The sequence below is a fragment of the Carettochelys insculpta genome, chromosome 2 (assembly GCF_033958435.1).
Source record: "Carettochelys insculpta isolate YL-2023 chromosome 2, ASM3395843v1, whole genome shotgun sequence".
Taxonomy (NCBI): domain Eukaryota; kingdom Metazoa; phylum Chordata; order Testudines; family Carettochelyidae; genus Carettochelys; species Carettochelys insculpta.
The window spans coordinates 90042686-90064733 of NC_134138.1; the positions used below are offsets into that span (position 1 = coordinate 90042686).

General features: G+C 43.9%; 1 protein-coding gene across 1 annotated transcript in view; it reads right to left on the reverse strand.

Annotated features, from left to right (window-relative positions):
* Positions 1-22048, reverse strand: part of GREB1L (GREB1 like retinoic acid receptor coactivator) — a 142928-nt gene that overhangs the window by 10208 nt on the left and 110672 nt on the right. Inside the window, exons 20-30 of the mRNA XM_074985832.1 lie at positions 20468-20583; positions 19814-20058; positions 17021-17580; positions 16455-16557; positions 11531-11686; positions 11206-11345; positions 6785-6946; positions 6251-6458; positions 4841-5006; positions 2915-3142; positions 337-478 (exon numbers count right to left, since the gene is read on the reverse strand). Of these exons, the coding sequence (XP_074841933.1) occupies positions 337-478; positions 2915-3142; positions 4841-5006; positions 6251-6458; positions 6785-6946; positions 11206-11345; positions 11531-11686; positions 16455-16557; positions 17021-17580; positions 19814-20058; positions 20468-20583 (2226 nt within the window). The remainder of the gene's footprint in view (positions 1-336; positions 479-2914; positions 3143-4840; positions 5007-6250; positions 6459-6784; positions 6947-11205; positions 11346-11530; positions 11687-16454; positions 16558-17020; positions 17581-19813; positions 20059-20467; positions 20584-22048) is intronic.

The following is a 22048-nucleotide window of genomic DNA, read 5'->3' on the forward strand; positions in this document are numbered from 1 at the left end:
CAGCCAAAGAAATCTGTGAATTAACTAGAAATTACTTAAATTTCAAATCCCAGTTTGTTCTTAGTATTTCCATTATAATTGAGGAGTTGTGATATCATGACTGTAACATCAAAGACACTGAGGATTTCAACAATGGAGAAATTATTAAATACTTATTATGACTTGTAGTGAGATAATACATAGCACGTCCATCCATAGTGCTAGAGGCTATACAAACACAGAACACATTTTCTATGGCACACTAACCTCCACATTTTGACCTTCATGGAAACAATGACAAAATACTAAATTTGTCTCTTGCACACAGCTCTATCGATTCAAACAGACATATCTCACCATGATTTTTGGCTTAATGGCAAAGTCCTTTTGCCCTCCAACCTGGATGTGTTTCTTCATGACACTGAAATTGTTAAAGCGGCAGATGAGAAGGCCACTGCTGTTTGTTCTCAGGTTAAAATCTACATCTTCACAGAAGTACCTAGATATTAAACACATATTCACTAAACTGATGGTGTGTCTGCAAAGGGTATCAAATCTGTTTTTAATTCCTTGAAATAAATAACAGGTTGTATTCTTTGTATAAATGGTCTGTGATGTATTCCATAGACTAGTAAATATACTCTATGTTGCACTACCTCTTAGACTAACTCACCAATTACTTTGCTTTAAAAAAAACACCTTCTATAGAGAACTTCAAATTCAGCTTGCTGCAGGCCCTTGCAGACTGACTTTAATAAGGAGAAAAGTCAGTCTTATTTTTTAAAGTACATATTCTGGATAGCTTTCCTCCTCTGCTTCCCATTTATTGACATCAAACACTTTTTTAAAACTTTTGGCCAGATATTGTTCACCAACAGAATTGCTCTTTCTCCATTTCAGAATGGATTCCTTCTGTGAGATTATTATCCATGTGAATGGCTCTTGTTTTTGCCTGCCTTGTGCACACAGCAAGACAGCTACTAATCATAAGAGACCATACTGAACTTAATAAATGAGACATTCTACTATTACAAATTCATCACTGTCACTGAGCAAACCATTTCATTTATGAATAAAATTCATATAAAATTAGAAGTATAAAATTCTTCCATCATAAATAGTACAGATCATCCATGAACAATGGAAGCTAGAATTTGGTCACCACATTCTGTAGCCTGGAACTGACGCTTTTAGATGAAGGGAAGGAAAGAGACAGAAATGACAGACACTGTGGAAAGTGAATTTGCTTGTAAGTTTCCAATTCCAAACACTGATGGAAAGTGGGAAATAAAGGCGGGGGAGCAGAGATCATCTCTGTAAAACAATGACATAAAATCTGGAAGCAATTTAGCTTCTTAAGGAAAACAGCGTCCATTCCTCCCTTGCTGTCTTTTATCTCAAAACACTTCCGGGTGTTTTCCTGATCTTTCACTTTCAGGTAAGTAAGCTGCACTTCCCGACGGTATCCTGCCACTTGCGGGTGCTTTTCTGGAAGTTGTGATTGACAAAAAGTGCTGTCCCCCGCAGGGTGGAGTTTCTGCCTCTCCTGATTTCTTCCTGTTTGTCTCTTGTATTTTAGGTTCTCAATTCTTTTTTTTTTTTTTTTAAAAAACAAACTTCTGTACCTTTTCCCCCCAACCTTGCCCCTTTCCCACTTTCCTCATCCATCTACAGTGTGTGTTTCTCTCTGTCTTTTTTTCCATCCTAACCCTGCTCACTATCCTGACTCTGTTCTTCCAGCTTCTGTCGGCAGCTTGTGTGGTGGGTGGAAGCCTTGCCTCTAGATTCCATGCATCGACTGCTTTGCTTTCCTGCAGACAGACCTGCTACGTCCTACTAAATTGCACCATCACTATTCAAGGGCACATCAGAATGGAGACCAGGAAGACTTATCACAGATCTTCACAACCTTGATCAGCTGCTTTTGTGCCACAGAGGAGAACTCCCCCTTCTCTCCTCCACCCCAGACAGAAATTAATGCATTATAAATCATTCCAGGTTGAGGATAATTTTTCTTTAAGGAGCGGACACCTTTGCTAGAATAGAACATCAAACCCATATGAAAACAAACCTCTCTGACCAATCATGATTTCCAAGTGATCTGAGTGATCCAGGCTTCATATTACTGGGGAACCCTTTGCTGACTGGCAAAGAAACAACCAGTCATTACTGGGAGAGTTTCTTTCCTGGTTTTTCTCCAAATAACCTCATGACTAAGATTTGTTTGACTTTTAAATATATAGTATATTCCCTTGCTGTTTCAGCACACTGTACGCAGCAATGAAATACAGAATCTTGTGGTGCTCTACACAAATGGCATGCTTTATTTTATAAAAGACATTCCTTGCAGAACCTGCTTTCCCCGGCTCTCCATGAAGAGTTTCAAATTAGAGAGTTAAATTCCTTCCTAGAGATATAATGCTAAAGGAAATGTCTCAGGATGAGAAGTTATACAATGGAACTATAAGTAGTCCTGTGGCTACAGACTAATGCTGCTACCTTTCTGAGACAATGTAATAGGCTTGTACATGGCTGTTTTGTGACGGCAACATGACACTGTTACACTGAACTTGTTTTACTTATTGAAATCACACACACATACACACCAGTGGGATTTTATAGTTGTTTTGCATGCAGTTTCTATTTCTTAGAGAGAAGGGGACTCACTTCGAAAACCTCATTTCTGCATAACAGGAATGTGACACAAGTTACTCAACCAATCATGCAACTGATTTTAGTTTGTTTTAGATACTGCAGTCCTACTACAATGCTCCATACATCATTCTGTGGGTTTTTTTTCCACATAGTACTTTGTGGCTACAACCTTCCAACCATGAAAGCACCACTGTCTTTTCCCTATAGCTAGGAAACATGGCTATTAGGTGGCAGAGAGATTTTTTTGTTTTACAGTATTTGTTAAATCATTTTTATTTACCTGTTTAGATCATATTGCACGTTCTGTGTCAGGTCTATGTTGAGCAGTATGAAGTCATGCACATGGCACCTGGAGAAAGGAGGTTGCGATGCCCTGGAATTCAACTTGCTGTTCCATTTCTGAATACCCAGTATTGCATAATGAACAATTTTTGGCGTGGCTTCAATGTGCTGTAGAACACTCTTCAAAGACACATTCTTACTTGTACCTCCTGGCTCCATGGACTGGCTATGAACATAATCATGTACCACATACGTTTTAGATCTCTGCTAATATATTATTATTCTAATTATTTAATGTTTAGATCAGGACCTTTTTGCAACAGGCACACTATAAATACAGAATTATAATAGTCACACTTACACACAAAACTTTTCCATTATCACAAATAGCTAATGTAAGTACCAGTCATCCCCACATCCTCTTCTCAATCCAGTCATCATAAGCATTCAGAGTTCCCAGGACTGGTGGGTATTACTGGTACGACATATGGAGAGGAAGTAGCCTTATGTATAAATTCAGAAAGGGCATTTCTTAAGTAAGGTGATGCGTGGAAGAAGGCAAAAAATGAAACAATTAAAAAAAACGGAGAGTGATCAAACACGTTTTAAAAATGTAAAGCTACCAAAATGAACAATTTTAATTGAAAAGTTTTGAGCAGGAGCTTTCGTGAGCACAGACTCACTTCATCAGATGCTCTGTGCTCATGAAAGCTCCTGCTCAAAACTTTTCTGTTAGTCTATAAGATGCCACAGGACCCTTCGTTGCTGTTACAGATCCAGACTAACACGGCTACCCCTCCGATATTTGAATTTTAATTGAGAAACAAAACCACACACAGAATAATCAAGCCAATAAAAACAAAACACACAAACTACATGATCTTTCCCACTGGGAACTCAATGATGGCTTGGGTGAATTCTATACCAAAAGCTGAACTGTTCTACGAGATATCAGAGAAAGTGAGTCAATCACAACATTGGTACCGACTCCATGGGTGTTCCAGTGCTGGAACACCCACTCACCAAAGTTAGACAGTCCTTAGCACCCACTGGCAGCCAAGCTCCCCTTTCTGCAGTGCCTCCCACCACTGGTGGCCCCAGTGATCAACTCCTCCCCCTCCTCAGCACCACCTCTACAGCACATGCAGGAATTGCTGGAAGGTAGGGGGTGTACTCAAGCGAGGGGAGAGACAGGGTGGAGGAAGGGGGCCCGTGGGGAAAGGGATTGAGTGGGGACAGAACAGGGATGGGAAGAGGTGGGGGCTTGAAAGAAGGATTGGAGTAGGGGCAGGCTGGGGCCTATGGGGAGGGGAGTCGAGTGCCACCTGTGTAGAGAGGAAGTTAGTTCCTATGAATCAAAACTGAATCACTAACTAATGCACAGAAAACACTAATCGATAGGACATAATTGAAGATAAAATATCTGTAATATTCTATAGAGTTGTCAGTTTGGAAGCTATCTGAAATGTCATGCCCTGATTCATAACAGCTTTGAATTACTGCTAAGGGTATGTCTGTAACCAGAGGTGTGAGCGCAGCATCTCCAGACAGAACTCAAACAACAGAAGTCAAGCTGAGTCAGCCCAGATTAACCACTCAAATACATGCCCAGGGTTCTGGCCAGGTCTGTACAGCTCATGCTGGCAGGGGTTTCACTGCTATTCTATTTGAGTTTGCTATACCAAAGCTAATTGGAGTAGGACTATATGTGTTCCAGTCATACCTCTGACTGCCGTGTAGATATAAGGGAGTGATAAGCAGAGTACAGTTCTGCTTTGACTCTTGAGTAGCCAAGATTTCAATTACCACCAATTGCTAGAGGTGGGCACAGGGCAGCCAAATATGGCTCCAGATTAGAATACGGCCAAAGCTTGGGATTGTCTGTGTCTTTGGCTAGGACATTGTTTGAGAGATGTCAGCTTACCCAGATTGCTCTTGGATGCTGTGAACGTTCCACAGGACACAAGAGTCATCCATGACAACAATGAATGGCCAGACACACTGACGTTTAACTCCAAGTTCTTCCAAGCGGTTTCTCTCCAGTTCTAGATTGTGGTAGGAAAGTTCCTTAATAAGGAATCGTGCAGCACCTGGCAGAACATATGGGACAGAACAACTTCTGTAGGACACGAACCAGAACTTTACTGCAGCTTCTGTTCTCATACAAACACGGGCACAACACCTTGAAACTTACACAGTGAGAAGCACGTCTTACCACAAATACATGTTCAAATGTATTTTCCAATCCAGCCCCTTCTAGGAGGGGTTAAGTGGGCATCTTCAAAGACTACTTATTAGTACCAATAATGGGCACAAACTGCAAAAAGAAAACTTTGCACAAAGGAATATGCACAGGACAGATATAGAGAAGGTAGAAAGCACTGGAAAATTCAGATAGGGTGATGTAGGATTGTTGATTTTTCAATGCTCATTCCACAAGCACTTCATGTGGATGTGAAAAAAAAGGGGGGAGTATTTTAAGAGTAAATTTGAACCAATGAAGGGTAGTGGCTTGACCATCAGCCAAGCTTGAGTCTTACATTTGGGGAAGGTTACACAAAAGCACTAGAAGCACTGTAGAAGTTGGGAGGCACCGAAGCCCAGACTGTGGCTCTGCCACCACCTCATCACCCCTCCTAAGGCACTGTGCTCATGCCCCTATACCTACAGCTGCAGTTTCATCATGTTCAATAGTGACCTCACTTCCAAAGTGACTGGGCCAGACATTCAGGCTGCAGTGTTGAGAACAATGAATGTGGTATGCCTACCAATCACCGGTTCTCAAGCTTGATCTTCTCAAAAACTAGTGACTAATAGGAAACAATCACGGTGGACCTGGAGCTGCTGTCAGGATAAGACAGACCACATGAAAAGGCAACTGGACAGAATGTCCTGTGGAGTATGGTGGGAAGATGACCAAATAGCAGGGAAATGCACTGGGATAATGAAAAAAAAGAGGACATAGGTAAAAACAGAGAGATAAATTGAAAAAAGAACCAGAAAGGAAAGAAGCAAGTGCAAGGTGCAAACAGAGAGAGGAGAACAGAAAAGACTGTGACTGTCACCAAAAAAATGAAGAACAGAAACAGATAGTTTGACTCACTACATTCAAAAAGGATAAAGCAATTATCAAATTAAAGGAAGTTAAAATATATTAAATACTTCCATAATAGCACCTTTTAAGCCATCACATGTACGCAACTGCTGTAATTATCACACATTTCATGTGATAGTGACTGGGAGGGGGTAGGCATAGACTACACAAGTGGGCCACACTATAAAACAAGTTAGAGAAACCCTGCTGTCAATGTAACACATGGTCAGTGACACTTACCAACTCCAGCATTGTTGAACATGCCTGGCAGGACCAGCATGATGTGGTTGGGCCAGTATTTACGGTATAAGGGCATTTCATATTCCTTGACCACTAGGAGGTGAAGGTGACTGATGCCTTCCATAGCATGATAAAGGTTCAAGAGGCCATGCTCATGACGGCCACTTGAAGGAGTGAAGATAGGACTCTTTACTGTATTCAAATTCTGCTGAAAGACCAAGAGGAAAACATTTAACACATGCTAGAAAGACTAGTATGTCAGCCAGGGGTCCTGACTGACTTCTTCCATCAGAAAGAACAGCCTATCCCAAGCAAAACCTATTTTTAATATTAACTGTAGCACCTATGACATGCTGGTTGCTTTCTAGATAGTCAAGAAGGAACATTCTTTGCCCCAAGAAGCTCACAATCAAAGGAGAGTCTAACACAAAGATCACGGGAAGACATCAGACAAAAAGGTTGCTTTATTTTCAGACAACCCAACTACATTCATGGCAGGCAATGAGGAGGAGGATGTGAGAGGCACACACCCACCTTATCGGACACAAGAGGGAGACGCATGCTTTCCAGGTGCTTTCCTTGTTTGCTGAAGACAAAGTGGTTCTCCTTGGACTTGGGAATTATAAAATGAAGCTGAATCTCCTCTCCTAACATTGATGAGGAGAATGTAAATGCATGCAGGGTGGAGTCAGTCATCTGCATTCAAGGGAACAGCAGGAGAAAACAGTCAACATACTAGTCAGATATGGAGGCCATGCACCAACACAAATACAGGGCACAGCAATTTTAATCACCTTGTGAAATGATGGAAGCAGCTAGAAATGAATGGCAAACATATTTTCCTTTGGCAATTGAAGGTGGCTTTGTTATAGTCATATTTTCCCCTTATTCAGCAGAATTAATTAAGTACACCGCTTGTCAGCCTAATAATAGAATCATCTCCCTACAACAGCAACATTGCCCAATTGTGCTCCTGCTGAAGCTGGTGGTAGAAATTATTGATAAACGTACACAAAGCACTAGAAAATGAGTCAGGAAACAACCTACCCTACCAAAGTCTGCTCAGGATATTAAGAAATGTACCCACATACATATATGAGTGAGAAATCAATGGCACACGCCCACGTACACTTCTTCTAGGCATCCAGCCTACAGAAACACATTTCTACCACAAAGTATTTAAAAGGCCAAACTTTCAGAAAATCTTTGGGACCCACATTATATGGGTAGGTAATATAGAATATCCTTAAATTACTGCCAGTTTCACAATATGATGATACTTCACAAAATCACTACAGCTTAATACTGGAAATACTCCAACACATGGGTGGCAGGTATAAGAGGAGAGGGGAAGCAACACCTTCCCTGGGTCTTAGTGGTCAACCTCCCCCTCTTATTATTCCTATTCTGACCCTGCAGACTCCCACAGCAGGCTGTTACAGCCCAGAAACAATCTTCCCCAACAGTGCATTGGTTATCTCAATAGTGAAAAAGCCTTCCAGCTTGTCAGACCTATTAGCATAACACTGAACCTGTGAAAGAGCCATTAAGAGGAAATGAAGCCATTTAACAGGCATGTACCAACCCCAAGGTATATACGGTCTGTTTCTGAACTTCCAGACAAAAACAGTTGTACATCAGTGTAATATGTCTAGAGGACCTTAGTTTAAAGTTTACTTTAAATATTTTATTAATTTGTTGCTGAAGATTATAAAAATCTCATCTCTAAAAATCCTTGCATAGATGTGTAGATACACAATCTGAGTATTCAGTTTTACCTTTAAATGCTTGGATCTTCAGATGTACGTTTTTTATTTAAATTCTTTAAATAATTATGCTTCTCTAAAATATAAAATTTTTATTACCTTAATACTAAAACTTGCTTCCAAAATCTTCCTGTCCATCCCTACTCTCCTTTCACCCCACCAGTAGAAGAGAGAGACCTTAAAGGGACAATATCCCTTTTCTTCCAGCTAGCTGGACAAATGAGTTTCCCTTCCCTTACTTCTGACTATTCGATGAACTAGTTTTAAGAGAATCCTTCACTAAAAATCAGTATCTTACTAAAATATAAAATCCTTTGTTATGCCTAGAATCTTTGGAAACATATTTTTAACATAAATATGTGGTGAAATTTTATAAACATCTCTATGTTAAGGAGCTCACATAAAATAAGCTAACATTCTTTTTTTTCTAAAGGCAATGAACTTTGTTATGAACACACTAACTTCTATGATTAATTTAAAATAATGTCTTTGAGTTAAATATGTGGTAGAATCACAGAACACTAGAACTGGAAGGGACCTTGAGAGGTCATGAAGTCCAGTCCCCTGCCCTCATGACAGGACCACATACTACCGAGAATCTCTAGATGAGGGGTCTGCAACCTGTGGCTCCAGAGCCACATGTGACTTTTTAAGGACTTCTTTGTGGCTCCCAATGCTATAATTGCAAAGTCAAAAAAAAAAAAAAGCCTGATTATTTTCAATAAATACTAAACATCTAAAAGCCCAACAGTGAACAACTCATATCTAAATAGCACAAGATATGTGATCTCAAAATGTGGGATAACTTCCCCTTTAATATGTGCAGTGCTTTGATCGTGTTGCTAACGAAGTCTTGATTTTGGAAAGGAGTCCTGTGGCATTCCTGCTGTGAAGGGCAACATATATTTTAAGAAAGAAAACTGAAATTAAACCTGAAGTAAAATTGCCAATTAGAGTAAATTCAGGAGTGAAAGTCAGGAAGACAGTGGTACGTGTACCCACACACACACACACACAAAGTGTGAGGAAACAGAATATGTAATAGTTGTGCATGTCCTACAGTAAACATGTATTGCATTGTAAAACATTGTGTGCACGCTGTTCTTAAAATAGGGGTTACAAAAAAGTATGGTTTGACTTTATTTATTAAGGACTGTCTCTTATTCCCATAAAGTGCAGCTCTTGAATTATTGAGTTTTTTACTGAATTCGAAAAAAATGGCTTTTCTTGCCATTTTGTTTGCTGACCCTTGCTCTAATCTAGACCATCCCTGATAGGTGTTTATCTAACCTGCTCTTAAATATCTCCAGCAATGCATATTCTACAACCTCCCTAGGCAATTTATTCCAGTGTTTAACCACCCTGACAGTTAGGAACTTTTTCCTAATGTCCAACCTAAACCTCCCTTGCTGCAGTCTAAGCCCATTGCCTCTTGTTCTATCCTCAGAGGCCAAGGAGAACAATTTTTCTCCCTCCTCTTTGTAACCCTCTTTTAGGTACTTGAAAACTGCTATCATGTCCCCTCTAAGCTTCTCTTTTCTAAGTTCTGCAAACCCAGTTCTTTCAGTCTTCCCTCATGGCTCATGTTCTCTAGACCTTTAATCATTCTTCTTGCTCTTCTCTGGACCTTCTCCAATTCCTTCACATCTTTCTTGAAAGGTTGTGCCCAGAACTGGACACAATACTCCAACTGAGGCCTAATCAGTGCTGAACACAGCAGAAGAATGACTTCCCATGTCTTTCCCTCAACACTCCTGTTAATGCATTCCAGCATCACGTTTGCTTTTTCTGCACCAGCATCACACTGTTGACTCACATTTAGCTTGTGGTCCACTATAACCCCTAAATCCCTATCTGCAGTACGCCCTCCTAGAAAATAATTTCCCACTCTGTATGTGTGAAACTGATTGTTCCCTTCTAAGTGCAGTACGTTGCATTTGTCCTTAGTAATCATAAATAATTACTTTATGAAGGCTTACAAGTACAATTAAAATATAACATTAGCTTAGAAATACTGATTAAGAAACTGCAAAATGGAGAAGACCTGCGTTGTGCATTCCATAATATTTAATGTTGTATTCAGCAGGACAACGTACTTGCCCTTACAAGGAAGTTTTTTCAAATAAATTTCTTACCAACCTCACGGTACATCAAAAACATGTTGAATAGTAACAGAGTAAGCCGTGCTAGTCTATACACTATCAAAACAAAAAGCAGCCAAGTAGCACTTTAAAGACTAGCAAAATAGTTTATTAGGTGAGCTTTCGTGGGACAGACCCACTTTGGGTCTGTCCCACGAAAGCTCACCTAATAAACTATTTTGCTAGTCTTTAAAGTGCTACTTGGCTGCTTTTTGTTTTGATCAAAAAACATGTGACTGGCATTTCTTATTCCCAAATTTAATGCTTTTATTTAGTTACTTTCTGCATGTCTAGTCCTCACAACCCAACATGCAGTGTAAAACATGCTCAATTTTCTTCAGAAAGCAATTTTAGAAGAATGACTTTTTTCAAATGTCATTTGCTCCATTTGGGTTCAGGGATTTGGCTGGCAGGGGTGAGCACAGAAGAGGAGAGAAGAAAAGAGAGACGGTGGGGAAAGGATGGGGCCTTGGCAGATCAGGGTAGAACAACAGTGGAACCACTGCTGCGGAGCTTGCCTCCCCAAGCAGCAGCCTCACTCACTGTCCAGGCTCCAAAAGAACACATTTATGCATGATCTACTCATTCCAAGTTCATCAGTGTACTTAGGTGAATGAATATTATCTGCATAAGGAACTACCTGACTCAGCATACAGCTCCTTTGACTGTAGGCACACAGCAGGTGGCATAGGCATTAGACATGCAGGTAGGCCTTCTGTTGTATTTATGTTTCTTCTCTTGAGCTTTATTCCTACTGTTACAATTAAACAATATTTTGTTTTGAAAATGTTGTCTGGTCCCTCTATTCAGCACTGTATTCACAGACTCCCAAAGGGAAGAATTGTAAGTGCCCAACCAAGCTGAGTCTGCTCAATAACTTTAGTTGATTATAGGGGTGATAGCCCAGGGCCTGGCCTGAACTGTGGACAGTTGCGCGATTCTACCCCAGGATAGGTTAAGTCTCAAGGCTCAATACCGGTCAGAGTGCACTTAGAAGGACCAGAAAGCGGTTCAACGTACAGCTAGTCCCATCACTGACCACACCAACCTGTGCTGCAGGATTAATATCCATGTACTGGTGGCATTGCTCACAGTGGTGAAATGTATTATATGCTGAATATTTGGTCAACATCATGGACACTGTCTCTCTCCTTCTAGGCTCCTCAGCTTTGGTTTCTTTGTTTGCTTCTGTGTACAAAGAAGAAAAATTATGTGACTTTTAAGACAGCCAATAAACATGCAGATAAAATGTAATTCCAGAACCTCTGTAAAGAAAAACTGTGCACATCTACAGTATTTTGCAAATTAGGCCTTTCTGGAGCTTATGTCCAGTTAAATCTCTCAACAAGAAAAGTGAAAGACTTTATACTGACCTTGTTTTACCCTTGACAGTTGTTCTGTGTACACTGGACTCACAGAGCCATACTTGGGATCATGCACACTCAGGTCAAAAGTTATTTTACTGAAAATCTCAATGTCAGGCCAGTGATCATTGCTAGACTGGGTGATCTCACTGCTGTCTGTCGAATCTGGAATAATACATGTTGTATGAGCAACTGGGGAGGGCAAGTGAAATGTGTTTTTTCAACACTTTACATGTTTGTGCACGTGAACAGGGATTAAAAATAAAAGACATTTCAGTGTCAAACATACAAACCAAAACTAAACTATTAATTCACACTAAACCATTAAAAAATATGAGAACTCCTTGGAAACTAAGCGGGTCTGAATAGGGTCAGATTAAACGTGTAAGGGGTCTAAGGGTAATGAGAGGGGGAAGGTCCTAGCTAAGTATGAATTACGTATTGCAAATATTATGAAGTCATCAAACATTTATCTACATACATATTTACATATTATTTATATATATGAAAAAGTAACAATTTATACCCCTCTCCTTACACTCAGTTCTTCAGACACACTCTTCTGAGTGAGAGGTAGCAAGAGATGCTATGCTGTCCTTCTCTTAAGCCTCCTTCCTCCTAGGGCTCATGCATAGAAGGATGAAGTCTGCAACATTTCCATTCCTGCTCACTTCCTTTCAACCTTGTGCTTCAGTCCACAGCTCTTTATATGGCACAGTGCAAAACCAAGCCCTGCTGAAGGTATTTCCCTGGCTATGGGCTCTACGCCACTCCTCCTGTTTCACTCTGAGTGCAGACTGGGAAGCAGCCAGCTCTTATTTTGTGAAAAAACAAACCATTTTGGTGTAAAACTAATTGAAGTGAAGGCAACAAGAGTGGGAAAATTAAATAGGCTGGCGCTGTGTTGTAGACTGTCTTGCTCTAAAAGCTGCCTCCCAGTGTTGTACTGGCTAAGGAAGAATATATCAGAGAGGTAGTCATGTTAGTCTGTAGCTTCAAGAACAAGAAGAAGTCCTGTGGCACCTTATAGACTAACAGATACTTTGGAGCATAAGCTTTCATGGGCAAAGACTGATGCACCTCACGGTTGCCAGAAGGCTTTTCCCTAGTAGTACCTGTCAGGTCAGTTGTAGTGCTCCCTATGGTGACATTTCCCGGTGTCATCTATATATATATATATATATATATATATATATATATATATATGTGTGTGTGTGTGTGTGTAATGGTGCCTGGCGGAAGGGCCCGGCTTGGGATCACTCGGCACTGTGCAGGCCTCCTGCAGTGAGTGGGAATGGTAACTAAACGAGCTAGAAGCGTGCTGTTGGACCCAGTGCTCTTCATGGTACGGTGCCCAAGCCTGCCGCACCGAGTCTGGAGCACTCTGCACTGAGGGAGTGAAAATGCTAAACTTGTCTCTTTGATGACCTTCACCAAGATGCTATAAGCAGGCAGTGTGTGGACTGCCTCTGGTCATAGACTTCCAGCACTTACCACATTGTTTGAAGCCTTAGGGCCGCTGCATGACCCACCAACTACAACAAATAGGAGAGGAGAACCGCTTCACTCCCTCCCCCGCCACACAGAACACTAGCTAGCTAAACAAACTACTACTGACTATCTACACTACAAAGAACTACATACCAACAATAGGGAAGAACAACTTGCAAGTCAGAGGCAGAAGCTCCAACATCCTGCACTGCGGAAAGAAGGAACTGATTGAGCGCCACAGCAGCAGGGGTATATATAGAGGACACTGGGAGGCATCACCACAGGGGGCGCTACAGCTGACCTGACAGGTACTGCTAAGTAAAAGCTCTCTAGCAATGGTGCACGCACACAGCGGAATGGACATGAGCAACCACTCGAAGAACAATTTTTCTCCCTCCTCCTTTACTCGTGGTGGAATTCTGTGCCACTGCATGTGCATAGAATTCATGTCCCCCCCAGATTTCTTTGGTTCCCTGTGGAATATGCCTTTCTGACAGGGAGCAAAAGGAAGGTGCAAGAACAGTCACCCATCATCCCTTAGCAGTACAGCTACATCACCTCTAGCACCCACAGCACACAGCAGAGGGGTAAACAGCCCCAGGGCTGAGAACTTCCCTGGCGAGTAACACCAACCCGTCCTCTGCAGGGAGTGGCTGTGGCTGTGTCAGACTCTTCCCCTCCTTCCTGAGAAACCTCCCCCAGCGGCATGAAGCTCAGCAGCCTCCCCTGCTTCCTGCCCCCATTGTTCCTCAGCTGTGGGGAAACAGTTTCTGTATGGGCAGCTGCATCCTCCACCCCTCCAACCCCCGCATCCACCTGGACCTTCCATACACAGACACACCTCCTAAACCTCACCTGGTAAATCCAGAAACACCCTAGTCCTCCCTATCGAAACCCCACACCGCCAAACCTCAGCCTGTGCCTCTAGAGCCCCCCTGCTCCCAGACCCCCAGCCCTATGTCCAAACCACCCCCATCTTGATGAGTCCTGCCCCCCTGCACCATCCTCAGCCCCCCACATTCACACCCCCATGCCACTGACCCCCAACTAGCTGCACCCAGACTCCTACCCAACCACAGCTCACTTCCCCCAGCACCCAGACCCTACCCCCAGACCCAGATTCCTCCAATAAGGCCCAACCATTTTCACCTGGACACCCCTGCAAAGTCCCATTGCCCCTGCATGTGGAACCCCACCTCCCACAAAAAGCCTCTCTGCATCCAGAGTCCCCTACTGAACTGCTGGCCCCCAGGCTGCCCCACACAGATCCCTCTCACCCCACACCTGGGTCTCCAACACTGATCCACTTCACACTTGGATCCTGCCTGGCTGAGTCTGCCTGCCACACACCTGGTGCACATGGTATAGAGCAGGGGTCTGCAACTGAAATAGTGAGAAGAGCCATTTTTTTCAAATTTGGTTACAAAATCAATATGTGAAGAGCCCCAATGCCTACGAATATGAGCAAGTCCTTAGTAGCCAAACGGCACTTTTTGTCACCCCTCTCGTGAGAACAGCGCACACACGCCTTTGTATCAGTTAGAAAGTTAAGTTACCCCCTTCCCCAGGCTTTACCTGCCCCCAACACCCAAATCCACCTCCCTAGTCTCAAGCTTTACCCTGCATCCCACAAACCTGCCCCCAGCCCCAGGTTTAACCCCTTCAGCCCCAAACTACCCCCCCATCCCTAGGATTCACCTGCCTCAACGCTCTGCATGATGCCCAACCCCCCCACCCCCCCGCCCCAGCTGCTGAGGTACGAGGAGGCGGCCCAGAGCCAGTGCCTACCCTGCCCCCGTTGCGGCGCAGGTGGATGGTGCAGTCCAGGCACCAGCGGTGGCAGCAGGAGGGGATGGAGGAGCAAACAGCTGGTGGAAGAGTAGCCACCTCTCCTTCCCCTTTGGCTGCAGCTTCCCGCAATGGCTGAAGCGGAGCCGCCGGCTCTCTTCCTGGCAGCTGCCACTGAGCACAGCACCCAGAGTGGACTGCAGCAGCCGGGCAGCACCAGCCAGGTGGGCGGGCAGGAGGAGGGCAGCAGCCAAAGGAGGACGAGGCCTTGCCGGGCTGGGAGTGGAGGAACTGGCACTGGCCGTGTCTGGGGATGAGCCAGCTGCTTTCTCCCCCTACTTCTCTAGCATGGTCTGGGGCGGGGGCGTTCCTGGTGGGGGCTGGTGGGCAGCGCACTGCCGGGGGAGCCATGTTCCTGTTCTGCTTCTCCACTGTCACCTCCCCTGCCCAGCCTCCTGCTTTTCCTCACGGCTCTGGCAGCGTCCTCTTGCGGGGCTCCCTGTTGCTGCTAACTCCACCTGCAGCTCTGGAGGCTGCCGATGCTTAAACAAAAATCCTAAATTCCGTTTTAGCTGTGGATATTGTTTAAGCAGCAGCAGCCTCCAGAGCCGCAAAAGGAGTCAGCAGCGGCAGTGCGCAGGAGCTGCAACTGGGTCCTTAAAGAGCCGCATAGAGGGACGTGACCCCAGGAGGTTTCTGGGGCAGATCCAGGCCTGGGGCTATGTCAGGGAAGGATGCAGCCTCACTGCTCAGTCTGTGTCCTGATAGTGTGGGGTATTACAGGGTGAACTGTCACCTTCATTCAGCCTGGAGCCTCTGTATTTATTTACTGACAAATAAAGCTTATAGAATTTTAAATTTCTTGGTGCAGAATGCCCTCAAGAGTACTCCTGAAACAACCCTATAGGTACTTGTGTTCCCTCAGCCTTCTCTTCTACAGATGATACAAACTCAATTTTTTCAGTCTTTCCTCACAGGTCATGTTTTTGTGACCTGTAATCATTTTGTTGCTCTTCTCTGGACTTTTACCAGTTGGCCCACATCTTTCTTGAAATGTGGCACCCAGAACTGAACCTGATGATCCACCTGAAAGCCTAATCATTGTGGAGCAGAGCAGAAGAACACCTTCTGGTGTCTCGCTCACAACGTTCCTGCCAACACATGCCAGAATGGGGTTTGGGGTTTTTTTGCATTACACTGTTGACTTATGTTTAGCTTGTAATTCACTATGACCTCTAAACCAATTTCTGCAGTACTCCTTCCTAAGCAATCATTTCCCATTTTGTATGTATGCAACTGATTCTTTCAAATCAAGCACTTCATGAATTTTATCCTATTTCTCCAGTTTGTCCAGAATATTTTGAATTTAATCCTATCCTCCAAAGCACTTGCACCTCCTCTCAGCTTGGTATCATCTACAACCTTTATAAGTGTAGTCTCTACGCCATTATCTAAATCACAGATGAAGATATTTAATAGAACCAGACCTCAAATTGATCCCTGTGGGACTCCACTTGCCAGCTTGACTATGAACCATTGATAACTACTCTGTGGGAACAGTTGTCCAACCAGTTATGTACCCACTTTATAGCAGCTCCATTCTATTTTAGTAAAGGAAGTTTCTGCACCTGAGGTTCTGAAAACTAATACTTACTGATATTAATCTCTTCTTCATCATACACATCTACTTCCAGCAATCTGATCAGCATGCGAAAGAGAATCCTAAGGAACTGCAAGTAAGAGCCAGTTTTCCCCACCTGAAGCAACCAAAAAAAAAAAACCAAACCCATCACAGAAAAGTTAGTATTAAAGCAGGCTTATGTTTCAGACAGCTACATTTAACTTTTCTCCTCCTGGTTTTCTACTCCAGTCCTAGGTCCATTTTGATAAGACACCACCAAACAAGAACCAAGATACAAGTTCTGCTCTCATTTGCACTGGTGCAATCCCACTGACTTAAAATGGGAGACCACTTAATCGCTTCTCCATTTGACCTTTTTCATGACAGCCATGGGGCTTGTGGGCAAACGTGTGAGCATCTTTTAGAGGAAAATTCCAAATGCACCCCCTAAAAGCAGTCCCAGGAACCACTGCTGCTTGTGTCCCGACATGTACTTTGAAAGACTAAAACTGTGTCCTCATTTTTAGCTAACGTTGGCCCTTTTCGCCTTAAAATTTCTATACTAACATGACCAACCAAGATGGGGACAACTGTCTTACTTGCGGGGGTCCTGTCAGAAGCAGCCGTCGCGGGTGAAAATTCCTAGAGCTAGCAGTTTCGCTCTGATTGCTGTAATCTGCGTGGTGTTGCCTGGCCGAGGTCCACTGCCTGTAGTATAGTGACTGCTCCTCACCGTTCATGTCTTTGTGAAGCAAAGGTCTCAAAGAGCTCAGCCAAGACACATCAGCATGAGGCAGAAGAGAAGAGGAAGAAGGCAAGTGCCCACTTTTCTGTGAGCCAAGGAGACAATAGGCAGCTTTGGACAAGATGACAATGCGTGGCAGTGCTGCATGCAGAGTCTTGCACCCCTTGACAGGCTGGCTGGGCCACCGGAATGTCCGGGCCACAGAGGAAGAGGATAATTTAGAAGTGGTGCTGCTTGCCATCTGGTTTCCCAGTGAGTCACATTCTTGTTTCAAGGTCTCTCCAGAGGTGAATCTTGGGTAAGTACCTTCATCAGCTGAACTAACTGCCACGTTCTGAAAGTTAACAGATGCTGGTTGCTTCTGAGATTTGTCTGCAGTGCTGGAGGAGCTCACACCATTTTCAGCTATTGAACCTGGTGGAATGAAGCAGTCGGTAACAAACAAACAAAGACAAATAAAACCATTGAGATTGCGCAGAAAATACAACTAAGGGTTGAATCCATTTGCTGTTTGATACAATTTTAACATTACAAGCATGTGTCTTCAGCAAAACAGTATAGCAGCTAGTGAACCTCAAGTGGTTGGAATTCACGTTAACACTACTAACGTACACAGTATTCTGGGTTATCCACTGGTTGAGGGGTTGGGACCTAGAGGTATCGGTAGTGCTGCGTTCTTAACACCAGAATACATTCTCTCCTATGGGCCATAGTCACATTATGGACTAGAAATGGCAAGTGTGGTAGACAGGGCCTTACTTGTGCTGGACAGCCTCTGTTAGTCCACTATGGGGGTGGCCTGCTCCATCACCCAGTTGTTGGGTTTCCCTGGTAAGTGGGTGATTTCTGCCAAGGTAGGCCTGGCCCCAAGACCGGGTCACCTAAATGGTAATCTGTAGACTGTGAGCAGCAAAACGATCAAAGTCTGTGGCCTCACAGCCTCCTGGAGGAGGCAGGCAATAGTTACTTGCAGCCCTCGGGCGGGGCAAAGTAAGCAGGTAGCCTATATTTCTGCGGTTTCTGGGCTGGGGCGGCCAAACAATCTATCTGTCTTAGGAAATTAGTCCCCTGCTCAAGGCACAGCAGCAAATGGGATGCAGCCCATGAACAGGCAAGGCAAGTGAACAGTCTACAGGCCCCAAGTCTTTCTCGGCTGGGGTGTAATTCAGACATCTTCCTTGACAGATGTGGCTCAGCTTGCCTGGCAGTCTCCACAGCTGGCTGGTTGCCTGGCAGGTAGTGCAGCTACCTGGGCTCTACCACCAGGGGTGTTGTCGGTACCTCTGCAAGAGCCCACCGTGGGCTCCCTTCCTTCTCCATTTCCCTGTCCCCACTTGACTGGCCTGAGCTGCCTCCTTTTGTCTGGAGTTCTCCACTTGGAGCATGTGCAACAAGTAAGAAGGGGTGCAGCCTCCTGGGTCCACACTGAATGGACTGTCCTTGGTGGCCCAGCGCAGGGCCTGTCACAACAAGGAAGCCTGAAAGTTGGCACATGTGAGGAAGACGCAATAGTTGGCAAAGGCCCCACTCAACTGACTGAAGGCAGGAAAGCTAATAGGGAGAGGAGGGAGAAGGACATGGAAGTAGCAGAAGGACACAGGGGTAGGAAAGGCTGAGATTGTGCCTAAGGAGAAGTTTCAATTTCACCCTGTAAAAACAATCTCCCTGGGGTAGCCCACTTAGCTGAGTGGAGGTCTCTGGCCACACCCAGTTACCTCCACAGAGCTGGCCGAGTTCAGGCCTGAGCCTTTTAGTCCTTGCAGTGAATATCACTCCTACTTACTTTGTTGGGGGAGGAAAAAGCAAAAATTCAGACTTCGCACGAGTCCCTCCTGGGATCAGCAGAAAGGTCAAGGGTGCGTAGGTAGCAGCTTTACAGGCAAGGAGCCAGGCCAGTTTCTCCCCACTGGGCCTACATCTGGGTTTGCTGGATTCCTCATAGAGCTAGGGCTGGGGACTCGGGCATGGGAGCTCCTTCTCCTGTTTCAGGAGCCAGTCCCTACTCAGGGCTTCTCTCTTACCGACTGCACCTTCCTCCTTTAAAAGTCTTGCTGCTTACCATGCATTACGCGCGAGGGGGGGTTATCTTAGCACAAAGCCCAGTGACCCCCTTGTCTGTCAGTGCAGGGTTATATGCTGCCATCGTAAAAATGCAAGGAGGAGGGATTCCTGTACCTTCCTTCTATATTAAGGGCCAGCTCTAACTGTGCTGAAGCTCTAACTAGCAAACATCTATCCCTAATATTTCACACAGGTTATTTTATTTGTTTGGATGTTTACAATCTTCAGATTCCCCCAAAACTGAAGGTGTAGCAACAAGTAAAATTATATTTAAAATAATCACCATTGACCCACAAAGCTACAGTAGGAGCTAAACTTCCCAACCTAGTCCCTTGCCTTCGCTGTAGTCAAAAAAGTCTGAGGGAACACAGAGAGGCCTTTTAGCGTGAAACTTGCACTGAGGCATGAGACCTGAGATACTCATGTGGGTAAGATGTTGCAAACCACTTTCTTTATTTTCTAATCTGCAATCAAACACGCCTAACCACTGACATTTTACTCAACACCTCAATGTCCGTGTTCAATGTTTTTAAAAAATGTCAGGCACGCTTTATTCTTCAGAGCAAATATAAAAGCCATAACTGACCTGAGGTTCCAGTCACCACACTGCTGTTACTCTGAGGTCTCTCCAAGTCTATCAACAGTTCATCAGAGTCATTCTCACTGATGTTAGCCTTCTCATGCTCCTTTTCGCTCAGGTCAAGAGCTACAATAGACCCTTGAATTGCCTCTTTTGAGACATAGCAGCATGCCAGACCTACTTCTTGCTCTAGGGCAGTGCGAGTTAAATAGCTTGAGTCAATTAGTCGGAGGTCACAGTATTTCAATGACCTAGAGAAACAAACCCAAAAAAGAGGTGTTTTATATTTTCTGGCCTTTATGGAGTCACTCAGCATTAAACAGCTTACAAACTGGCTATCTGAACCCCATTAATTACTGGAAACATAATTAATTTAAAATACTCAGCAGATGAGCTATGTTCCTTGGTACTTTGTATGGTTATTCAGTTAATTATACAATATAGAACTATCCCTACACTAGTTCTTTACTTTTCACAAAGCAATTTTATTTTTCCCCAAGGAAAATGCTTTACCAAAAGAAAACTTTTTAAAACAGCATCTATCAGGCAACATGAACAACAAAACTGTTATTCCCAATCAGCAGATCATGTTTTACATTTGTTCTTACGAACAGTTTCATTGTTGTTTGGGTATTTGCATTGTTCAAACAGTACCAGTACCTGGGGAAAGTTTCTCCTAGAGTGTCCTTGCCAGTCAGGATAACAATACAAGGCAGGCCTTCTAAATCCTGATAAGTACGAGGGACCCAATCCTCCTGTTCATTTCCCCTCCAAGCCTGCAAAAAGAGACGATTACATCAAGTCTGGGGTCCATTTTATAACTTTAACCCAATAATATCAGTCCTATTTTCATTCTGTGCACATTATTCATTATATCACCACCCAACGGAGGGGATAATTTAAGGGCAATTGTGCATTTTACACTGCAGCCAACTGTTGGCCAAGCAAGAAAAGCACAATCAAGTGCATGTTATTGACTTCATACAATACACCCGGGTGTGGCATCTGTCAGTGAATCAGTACGCCAACAGTTAATGTTTTAGGTTTCCTGTCTGAACAGACATAAGCTGTCTGAAAGCAGTTTGTGACCACGGAGAATAATTTCCTCTACCGCATAAAAAAGGATTAAGATCTACATCCATTTCTGCTTTACCCTTCTACTTAAGGGAATGAAAGTACATTAAAGGCTTGTCTACACAAATATGAACATAGCACTCCTGCAGCCACTGGGTACGGCTTTAGCACAGATACTACCTGTGCTGATGGGAGGGATTTTCCCATCAGCTTAAGTAACCCACCTCTCCAAGACATGGTACATAGGTTGACAAAAAATTCTCTGTTAACCTAGCACTGTCTACACCACAGGCTAGGTCAGCATTTTGTTGTATACACCCTCAAGAGGCATGGCTATGCCAATATAATTTCCCAGTGTAGATCAGTTATGCAGGGACTCAGAGACAAGGAATCCTCACACACAGATAAATCCATGACTGAGCCCTTTGTCCTTCACGCTCTCCCTCCATAGAGTGGAATGGTTGGTAGTTTCAGCTCCTGCTCATAATCCCCTTGTACAGTGGGGGACAATAATCCCTGAAGAGCACAGGTGTGTGATGTGTGTTAAATGCAGCCTCCCAGGACTTTGCTTTACCACACACAGCAAAATCTTATTGTCTACTGTGTGCCTTGGACCCCTGGAGGATGGAGATGGGATGTGACTGTAGGGGCTTTATAGCTTTACAAGGAAGGCAGGCCAAAAGTAAAACCTACCACAAAACTTGTGTGCCCTCGTGGATGTATATGCTCTGGATCGTAACTAGCTATTTTTTACAGAGAGAGGTGGAGAAAATCCACTGTGCTACAATAAAAAACAATTTTAAAGATACTTTGTTGAAGTTGACAACTATTAGTCCCCAAGTTGTATTTACACGAGTGCTGCCGTTTGCCCACGTACTAAGCCATTTTGGTAGAAGGTGCACTGATATAAGGGATGAAATCACTGCATTAAAAGCAAATAAAAATGGAAAATATACAGGGCACACTAATTTCAGCATCTATTACAGGTTGTACCTCCCTCGTCTGTCAGCCTCAGTACCTGCCCAGTTCCAAACCTGGGAATTTGCTGGACCAAGGAAGGTCAATGCTGCCCTGCTGCTGCTGCTGCTGGCTGTAGGGCTGCACTCTGGCAGCATCAGAGGGGCCAGCACTGACACAGCAGAGACTGAGGGGGGCCCTCAAGGCAAG